At 41.0% G+C, this 10,727-nt stretch overlaps 1 protein-coding gene across 1 annotated transcript in view; it reads left to right on the top strand.

Annotated features, from left to right (window-relative positions):
* Positions 1–1,914: 1,914 nt before the first annotated feature.
* The window catches only part of tmem145 (transmembrane protein 145), a 55,710-nt gene continuing 46,897 nt past the window's right edge, over positions 1,915–10,727 (top strand). Inside the window, exon 1 of the mRNA XM_078252486.1 lies at positions 1,915–2,185. Coding sequence (XP_078108612.1) covers positions 2,075–2,185 — 111 coding nt within the window. The 5' untranslated portion in view covers positions 1,915–2,074. The remainder of the gene's footprint in view (positions 2,186–10,727) is intronic.

The raw sequence follows: 10,727 nt of genomic DNA, 5'->3' as shown, positions 1-10,727 counted from the left end.
TTCAATTATCAGGTTGTACAGCAAACTTCCTAAGTTTTACTCTTCCAAAACTCTTCTTACTTGAGATTTTTTTTTTTTTGCTGCAGGATTATTTCGTCAAAGTGCAATACTTCTACAAACGTGAGCTAGCTGCTTCAACGACATTTACAGTAAAGCTATGCAGTTACACATCACAGTCTGTTTCCTCAGTCAGAAATGCTGTGATGCTGTTTATTGTTGTGTAATGTGTTTGAATCTCCTCTAGGTTGTTGGCATACCAACCTACATACCGCAGCACTTTTTTTTTGAGCTTCCTGGAAACCTCAAAAGCGTCAATGTGTTGATGCGACTGACCTCAATACTAATTTGATTAATAAGTTAGATCTTCTAAATGTATTGTTAGTTTCAAAACGGAACCAAATACTGCAGCCAGAGTCTTGTAACAGATGTGTTGTTCTTGCCGTTTAGTGTTTGCTGGTATCAATGCAGGTGCTAGTCAGTGCCATAGCTTGTCTGCACTTCATATGCAAATTGCTCTGAACTGTAAAATGTAATTCTGATGTAGAATATAATTAGCCTTTAAAAAAAAAAAAAGCCATAGACTGGAAACAAAGCTGTCTTAAATTAAATTCTTTTATTCAAAAACGCCACAAGTGCAAACCTGTGAATAAAAAAAAGAATGTATATTAAACATTATTGATTGATTGATTAATGTAGATATTTTTACTTTCAGATTTGTTAATTAGATTGATTGATTGATTTGACTGCATTTTCTTTGCAGGTTTCATACTACAGAGTTGTGTCTGATACACCATGAGTAGGCTGGTTTCTTCATTTGTTGATTTGTATCTAAATAAATATATTCTCCCATGAATCGCTGTTGTGTTCGAGAATCATCCATTTCTTTGCATTGGTCGAAAGAGAATGAAAGGTTAGCTAAAAGTCACTGAGAATAAGGAAATATAGATTATAATTCAATCTAGCTGGTCAGATATTGGCTTTTGATTCTTCTTTTTTTTTATGTATTTGTGAATAATAAAAACTCAATTGAATTTTACCCAAATATTGAAAGTCAGGACTTGGGGAAAGGTCAAATATGAGGTTGACATTTTGTGAAATGTATAAAGTGTCAGATCAAATCTTAAAAATACACTGCAGAGAGCTCTGTGATATTATTCCTTTATCATTTCTCTACACAAAGATGGAAAGTAACCAAGTACTGTAAGTATAGTTTTGAGTACTACTAGTACTTTTATTTCCATTTGATGCTACTTTATAGTTTTACTCCACAGCATTTTTGAGGACAATATTGTACTCTTCACTCAACTACATTTATCGACGGCTATAGTTACATTTACATACAAAGATTTAACATACAATATGGGCTAATAAAATATGACGCTCTTGTATAGATTAAACTACCCAACAGTATATAAGTTGGTTACATAAGACAATTTAAATTATATGTAATTACTGTATGATAAAGTGGACATTCTGCATAACTTGAGTTGATGTACATATTTCTGTACTTTTACTTAGATACAATTTTAAATGCAGGGATTACATTGTGCTAACAGACCTCTACTTTTACTTAATTACATGATCTTATACTTATTTCACTGCTGTTTGCATGGACACAGTATTGCAGACACCTTTAAAATGTAACATTTCGGACGTAATTCAGCAGAAATACAGCCTGTTAGATCCTGTTGATATATATCCTGCTGATTACTGATAACATAATGTGAGCCAGGAGGCCAGGCGTCATGTGTCTCAGTGGTACTTCATTAGAGGTGTGTGGCCTCTAATGAAAACACGATCGCAATCAGAGAAAACATTTTTAATGTGTTACCGTGTCGCATTCTCTAAGCACGAGCAGAACCGGGAGCGCGCACTCTGTACCTCACTCCTCCTCCTCCCAAACAGCCGCACATCCAGCTTCAACTGCTGTAGGGGGCCACATGCATTGAAGGGACTAGCGTGAAGGCGCCCGGTTCCTCTCTGTGCTCGAGCCGTTTCACCGTGCGCGCTCCCGCTCAGAGACAGGCTTCGGGGAGACCGGAGAGCAGACCAGCGGCAGCGGGGAGAGAGAAAGATGGAGGTGAGGGTCGGGGAGAGACTCCTGTGCCTGGCTGTGCTGTCCAGCGTCTTCTTCGTGGACTCAGTCCTCGGTAAATACGTCAAAGGCATCGTCAACACCAAAGAGGTGAGCGCTGTTTTTTTCTTAATGAGTTGCCACTTGCGTCAATGACACCGACACAGTGGGAGTGGGGAAGGGGACTCGACTGCGTATCCTCACGCAGGTGTCTCTGTGGTGTATCTGTGGTGTTCCGCGGATAGACGAAGGGGCTACCACCAGTTCACCTCGAAGTTGCCTCGGATATTTACATGCCTGTTTATTGCCGCCATATGAAACACATTCACCTCTATTCTGCTTTGCAATTGCGCGCCATCTGCATGCGAGTCATCTGTGGCGTATATTTTACCCTCATTGTGATAGTCTTTGGCATCACTGTAGCCCCAGTAAGCGGCATCGCACCAGTCCACTGCTGCCCAGCCTTCAGTTGTGATTACTCATCTTCAAGCCAAATCCAGCTTAACGTGCATGGTTTGTTGCCGTTGTTAAATGTAAATTAGCGGTGGGATTTCTGTTTATGATTAGAGGACCCGTTACAGGTGTGCGTCATACGGCTGCTGGCGCGCAGCGCTGGATTTGTGGTGATCCTTGAGAAACTGGGTTCAGTCCAGCCTGGTCAGGTTTTTTTTTTTTTGTCTGTTTTCAGGCAGATCAGCATCGACATCATCGCTGCCCTGACAAGATCTGCGAGTTAAAATGTTAACTGTGCAGCTGAGCAGATACTGTAGCTCTGGGCTGTTTGTGATTCAGAGGCTACCACCTACTGTTCCAAAGCTCTGGTTTGTATTCTCAAGAGTTTGTGGATCAAGTTTGACATAGTACAGAACAGATGTCTACCATTTTGTTGTAAGTTTAACAATACAGGCCACAATGCAGATAAAGTAGCCTCTATAACAGGACTGGCTATACAACACTAAATTCAAATGATTAATTGTTTAGAACATTATGGTAATTATGTTGGAATAATTACCATAATGTTTCTAATGGTTCTACTAAAGCTGTGCTGCGAAGTTCAAAGTATGTATCTCCCTGAAACAACACATTTGACCTTTTAATCTGTGAAGTGAGTTCTAAATAGAGGGTAAAGTAAATTAATGTTCAATAAATATGCCACATAGGTATACAACATAAGATACATACCAAAACAATTTTAGAGGCTAAGTTGCGTCTACAATTTTCTTCTTTTAATCATTCTAATTCATCAATTAGCACCCTCAGTAATTGATGTCTTCAGTCGCCTCTTTGCAGCAACAGCAGGGGGGAGGGGCTACTATGTTGTTGCACTTTTCTACTCGGGTCACAATGTGATGGAAGGTGCATCCATGTTCAGAAATATTAAAATACTAAAACACGGTATAAACATTGTGCACCAACCTCTGAGGTGTTTCATGTACCAAAGGTTTTTATGTCTTGCCAAAATGTGACTTGGCAGCAACAAAAGATCTGAAATACTTTGCTACCGAACACCAGTATATCACCTTACTTGGATATCACAGAATCTATCCAACACCAGGCAGTTTGAGCCAACAAGCTTTAATTCTCACTCTAGCATTCTGACTTGACGTGCTCACATTACCTGAACATTGACTACAGTAAATAAAACAATGCGCCATGAACTGAGAGATTGAAGTCACCAGTTTGAATCTCCAGGATGATGACGGAGATCTGAATGGATAAATTGAACAAGAGGCACTCATCCATCCATCCGCTGTTGAGATGCCCTTGAACGCAGCGCTGAATCTGCACCTGCTCCAGTGAAGCTGCTCAGTGGCCAGCAATAGGTTGCACTGGGCAACTTCCAAGTGTGTGTGTGTGTGTGTGTGTGTGACTCCAGCTCTTGACAAGGCGGGCGCCTACTTTTCTAGTCCTCTGCAGTAAATGAGAATATAGTTTTAGTTAGTTTTGTCTTGTTATGTAAGGCCACAAGTAAAAGAGGTTTTACATAAATAAGCAAATTCTGACTTAATCTGCATCGTTTCTTTATCTATTAATCTGATTATTTTCTCGATCAATCATTCGGTCTATAAAATGTCAGAAAATAGAGAAAAGTCCAATCAACACTCAGGAATCCAAATATATTGAGTTTACTATCATAAAAGGCTAAGAAAATCAACGAATATTTACATCTGAGAGGCTGCCAGTGGATTTTCGGCATTTTTGAACGATTACCAAGACAGTTGCAGATGGATTTTCTGTTGATGGATTAATCAATTAAACAAGTAACTGTTTTGTTTTTTATATTGTATGGCAAATCAGAATCAAGACATGAGTTAAAAATAAACAAATGCACTTAATTTCTTAGGGGTGTGCAAAAAAATGTATTCACATTCGAATTGCGATTCAAGCTCTACCGATTCAAAATCGATTAATAGAATTCCAAAAATCTATTCATATTTTTTAATTAAAAAAATACATTTTAATTTATTAGGGCCCGAGTGCCGACAGCGGCGAAGGCCCTATTTTCTTCTTTCTTCTTCTTTCTTCCGGCAAATGAATCGCCTTTTTGATGGGCTTAACATACTCAAAAACTGTCGGTCGCATCAATTCTGGTGAAAATTTACGTATTTTAAGGGTTTCGGGAATAGGCGCACAAAAAATGGCTCGCTAGCGCCCTCTAAAAAATAAAAAAATTGAGCCCCTGCAGTAACGTAAACTCACAAAACTTGGTACACATATGAAGTATGTCAAGACGTACAAAAAACGTCATTGGAGCCATACCCTAAACCCAACAGGAAGTCTGCCATTTTGAATTGAAAGTTCGAAATTAGTGCGATTTTGGCCATTTCCACGTTGTACTTTAACGAACTCCTCCTAGAGATTTCATCCGATCAACTTCAAATTTGGTCTGTGCCATCTTAAGACATTAAAGATGAAAAGTTGTTAAAAGAAAAACTTTTCGTCAAACAGTGTGGGCGTCGCGGCCATTTTCAGCATTTATCGATAAACGAAGAAGTTGTTGTAACTTTAGTGTACATTGTCATATCTGCCCGAAATGTCTCACGTTTGACCAGAGTCCAGGCATGAGGACACCTACATGCCAAAATTGACTTTTGGTCATAGCGCCCCCCCGCTGGCAACAGGAAATCCGCCTTATATGACAAATAATCCGATTTACATGAAACTGATAATGTGTGGTCTACATGTGATACTTGGCTTTTGAACCATTTAAGGTAGAGTCTTGTGTGAGGTATCATTGAACTCAGCAGAGAGTTCCTTCTTCATTGGTGATGGTTTGGCCCGCCCCCTATGCTTAAGCCACGCCCCTTTCATAACTGGTGACCCATTTAAGGTAGAGTCTTGTGTGTGTCATTGAACTCAGCAGAGTTTTTTTTTGATTGGTGATGGTTTCACCCGCCCCCTATTCTGTAGCCACGCCCCCTTTTTATACCTTATGACCCGTTTGATGTAGACCCTTGTATGATGTATCATTGAACTCAGCAGAGAGTTCCTTATTCATTGGTGATGGTTTGGCCCGCCCCCTTTGCCTAAGCCACGCCCCTTTCACAGCTAATGAACTGTATGACGTAGAGTCTTGTGTGAGGTATCATTGAACTCAGCAGGGAGTTCCCTTTTCATTGGTGATGTTTTGTAGTGTCTGAGTGCCGCATAAATGCACGGTCATAAGGAGCGGTGTCCGCCAGTAACCCCGACGCGCACAGAGGAGCGAGGGCCCGTCCAACGCTGCTTGCAGCTTCAATTTTATTTTTTTTAAATTGTATGTCTACTGCAATCACATGGGAAAAGTAACTACATTTACAGACTGTGAATCATTTCTTTTAATCGAGAATCATTTTTGAATCAAATCGATTTTGAATCAAATCTTGAGCCTGAAAATCGATATCGAATCGTAACATTTTCTGGATCGTACACCCCTTTTATTTCTTGCTTTTCAAAATCTTATTTGAACCTTGTTATCGGTTTTATCGACTTACTCTTGTGCTTCTGAACCTGTCAGGGATCATTTGACAACCTAAGCAAAACAACAGAGCACTCTGAATGACCTCAGGTAACGTCTACCTTGACATAGTGTGTGTGTGTGTGTGTACAGTTTAACACATCATCAGTCTTGCTCGTGCATTACGGCTCCAACAAGGTCACCCACTTACTCCCCTCCACATCCCCTCTCTCTCAGATTTACACACGCACACAGAATAAGCCCCAGCACTCACACACAAAACACTCCGCTTCGATCCCATGATGCTGTAGTTGTGTCAATGTCTGCAGAGCTGAAGGCAGAGTTTGTGCAGAGCTGCAAATTGACAAATGTAATTTACCACACTGGGAGGGCTAAACTGTTGGAAACTGTGGAGCGTCTGGAGAAATTTAGAAAAACACAAGCTAAGTTATCCAAAGGCATCACTGCAGCTGACTGGTCAACAGCTTTCTTTGGGCCGGTCGATGTGTACAATTAGCTTTAGTGGCTCATGGTGTGTGGAGGCACCGATAAAATGTCCCTTTGAGAGGCAGTAGTAGCTTTAAGGTCAGAGGAAGGTTAGCGTTTGAATCCAGCTGGGACAAATGTGGGAAAGGAATATAAACCTTGTACTCCTTTATCAGCAGCCTGTTTCCCCTGTGTCCATAGAGAGAAGTTGAACTTCTACAAAAGCATAGTCTTTGTCTGGCTTTGGTTGGGCTGAGGTGTTGCTCAGTTACATTTTTACAGGACACACTTGCTCTTACAGGTGTCAAACCTCAGTTTCCAATAAGGCAGAACGATTTTATGTAAAAAAATATGTAACTGCAATTTTTCTGACTAATAATTTACTAATAATTTAAATTGTGATTATTTTCTATAATGTAAACTACAGGCGTGTACTTATGGTCTTCATAGTATTAATTAAGTCATAGGCAAGCATAATCACAATTGTTTGTAGTTGCTGCATAACTATAACCATGTAAAAATGTTGATTAATGCTGTTGAGGTTGTCCCAGAGTTTTCTTCTTTTTAAACCAGTCAGTCAGGGAAAAGGGAACTTCTAACTAAACTTGGCTAGTGAGCTTTAGAAAAGTTAAGCCCATACATAGTAGCCCATAGTCCAAGTATGAAAGACACCAGCATGCGATGAGTTTATTAACCAGGTAGTCTATATCCACAACCTTCCACTTCTGGGATTGCCTTTTTTTCGACTGGATTCCCGTTGCCTAACGCTTCCTTTGTGTTGGAATTCTAAACTCTGGTGGATTAATGAGGACTATGGTTATCTGCTCCTCAGATCTCTGCAGGGTAAATCCAGACAGCTAGCTAGACTATCTGTCCAATCTGAGTTTTGTGTTGCACGACTAAAACAACTTTTGAACGTACACGTTTCACCAAAACAAGTTCCTTCCAGAGGCTATTTTGCAGCGGCACCGGGGCTCCGTGCAGCGCTTTAAAGAAATGCCAATAAACCACAGCACGTTTTTCTCCCATCCCGGAATGCTGTGTGGACTAGCCAGACCCTCCTCAGCAGCTTTGTGGAGGAAGGTAGGGCTGCAGCTATCGATTATTTTAGTAATCGAGTATTCTACCGATTATTCCATCGATTAATCGAGTAATCGGATAAGAAATACTTAGTAAGAAATACTTAGTAAACAGCAATAGTAAATATTTGTTATTGCTGTTTACTGAAACCTGTTTCCTTTTTTTAAGAAAAAGTTAAATTTTTTATTGCCAAAAAAAAAAAAGTACATTTTTGGTGGCCCAAATGTACATTTTTTTCACCCCCTTCCCCTTCTTGCCACTGGCTCTTTGCACTGGATATGCAAAAGAGCTGTTCACTAACCAGAGGGTAAATGTGACGGTACAAAGCTTACAGCAGGGCTATTCAACTACACTGTTCTGGGGGACACATTTTCAGAAGCCTGATACACAGTGAGGAGAAAGAATAAAGAATGCAGACATCACCGGCATGATGACGTCATTCACGTGCATATTAAGTGGCCATGCTGGGGGGAGGAGCCGGTTTGTCTCCGGCAGCAGCTAAGTTTCCAAAGATTAGTAGCAAACTAATCAACAGTTAGACTACTAACCGACAGCTTTCATTTTAGCTTGTTGGTAAAACATCGCTATTTGCAGAGTAGCATGCTGTAGGCTAGTTGTGTAAAACGGTGGACAAGAGCAGCAGACGTTAGTTAGCTACCTTGTGTCGGGTTCGCTCCGTGGAATGGATGAGTAGACTGGATGTTTTCTACAAAGATGATGTAGTAGCATGTTTGCAGCTTAAAATGATCCCAAACTCTTCTTCGGGGTCTCTTCTACACAGAAGCGTCAACCTGTTGTGCACTAGTAATAAGTGGCCAGTTAATGATTAACTACAGCTAAGTAGAATACTCTACTAAGTGTAACCCTTGCCAGCTTAAACTTAATGTTAATGTTGAGAGGATTTTCTTTTTTTTTATGATAATTTTTGGGGCTTTTTGCCTTAATTGGATAGGACAGCTTAAGACAGGAAAGTCGGGGAGAGAGAGAGGGATGACATGCAGCAGAGGGCCATGAGTCGGAATTGAACCCAGGCCGCTGTGGCAAGGACTAACCCCCAACGTCCACCGGTTGCGGAACGGCTGCGGAACAGCTGTGGAACAGCTGTGGAACGGCGGCGGAGTCATTAGGTTTCCATTAAAGTAAATGTGTGTATTTCCACTGACTGCAGCTCTGGCGATCCACAGCCCTCCGGAGCAGATACGCAGAGCTTCTATTTTTGCCGGACGCTGGAGAGTTCCGCAGCAATTTAGCACAATTCAGATTGTGCAGGCCAGGAAGTCGAGTACAGAAACAAAATAAAACATCCGGTTAATTTTCAAAATAAAATGAACCGTGCTCACGGCGGATCATATTTCCCTGCACTCCACCTTGAAAACACAGCACAGAGTTGTTTCCCCTCTAATCCTCTCGATGGAAACAAACTGTTGGTGGTTTTGTGGTTCTATTCTACCTGAATTTGCGAGATCTAGTGGGACCTCGTGACTTCAGCTGTCAGTCATGGCTGCAGCCGTACCGCAACAAATCCGGACCTGGTGGGTATTGATGGACGACGGAGCACGGAGCCATTCCGCAGCGGAGCCGTTCCGCAACTGTTCCGCAACCGGTGGAAATGAGGAGTAAGCCTTAGTACAAGGGGCGCACGCTCAGCCAGGTGAACTACCAGGGCATAAAACTAATATTTAAAATTGCAGCTCTTGCAATATAAAAAACACTTTTTTCAATGTGCGACTCATTAAAAATAATCAATTATTCATCTGCAGTTTTCTATATTATTTTGAGAATTGAGGTTGGGGATTTAGAGAATCACACTGAATTCTTATTCTGTAAAAAGTGTGGCTGTAGAAAGGTTAAAATGTCTTTGGTTTCCACAGTTGATGAAACCGTGTGGGTTAGACCAGAAAGGTCTTTAAACTTGTCTTTTTAAAATTAATGAAAGTGAACAGCCCTTGAAAGTTCTTTTTTCCAATTTAAAAATGTAGCGGCCATATTCATCAGCGTGCCTTAGTACGCTGGGACTTTCTCCATCCTAAAATCAACATCTCACAGCCTGAGGAAAAAACACTGATAGATGGGGTTGATAAAGCAGCAGTTCTTAAATTTCCTACCAGGATTTCTGGACTTAATAGGATGATTAAGTAAGGAGACCTAGGATGCAATGTCTTATTTTAATTAGTGCCATGTCTTGTCTTCAAATATGCCCGTTCTAAGTTCTTGATTTTCTGCAAACAACTTTGAAAGTCAATAAAAAATCCTTCAAGCTGACATAGTAGTAAGTTTTGGGAGCCCTGTATGTGTAGAATTCCCAACTCAATCAGTTCTTCTGCATCTCTTTTTGATGAGGACATTGTGATTAGATACAGGCACTGTGCAGGTGTGTGCATGTGACGGAGTGTTTAATAGGTCCATATGCTTGCTTTATTATGTATGTGTTTGCATTTCTACAGAGTCTGTGCTCATGTGAAACACCCAGAGAGGGACAGAGTATGGGTGTGTTTGTGTGTGTGTTGGTGCGTGAGAGTGTTTATGCGTTGCAGCGTTGTGTAACCCTGACTAATGAATCATTGAGAAGCCCAGCGGTCCAGGGGTGACTTGACTAGCTGATTGGTAATTAATTGTTAATGAGGCTTAGCAAGCAAACAGGGATCTGGAGAGAAAGAGGAAAAAGACAGAAAGCTACAGAGATGAAAGGACAAAAAACTGGGAGGGAGGAAAGAAAGTAAGAAAGAAAGAAAGAGAGACTGAGAAAATAAGCACTTGAATAATGGGGTGTACACACACATGTGCAAGCACACACACAACTTGGGGAGGTGGCTGAGTGATTCTGCATCACAATGCAGTGGCCATGGGGAAATAAGACTAAAAGGGGATTAAGTTAGACACCTCATCCACTGTTGCTGTTCTTCTGGGCTCAATTGCTTAACTTCTCTCTCTCTCTCTCTCTCTCTCTCTCTCTCTCTCTCTCTCTCTCTCTCTCTCTCACTCTCACACATTCACACTAACATTGGGCTAATTAATTTAGTTGTTTACGTTGGTGGAATAGTTAGATCCTGGTGATGAATTGTGCTAACAGCTATCTGAGCGTCATGCTTGTTGATGCCTTGTTAGACTCAGTGGTCTGCCTTTAAGGGAAGTCCACCGATTTTAAAAACA

This window comes from Sander vitreus, chromosome 6 (genome assembly GCF_031162955.1).
Source record: "Sander vitreus isolate 19-12246 chromosome 6, sanVit1, whole genome shotgun sequence".
NCBI lineage: Eukaryota > Metazoa > Chordata > Actinopteri > Perciformes > Percidae > Sander > Sander vitreus.
The sequence above is the reverse complement of the archived record's forward strand: the minus strand, read 5'-3'. Positions and strand labels throughout refer to the sequence as shown.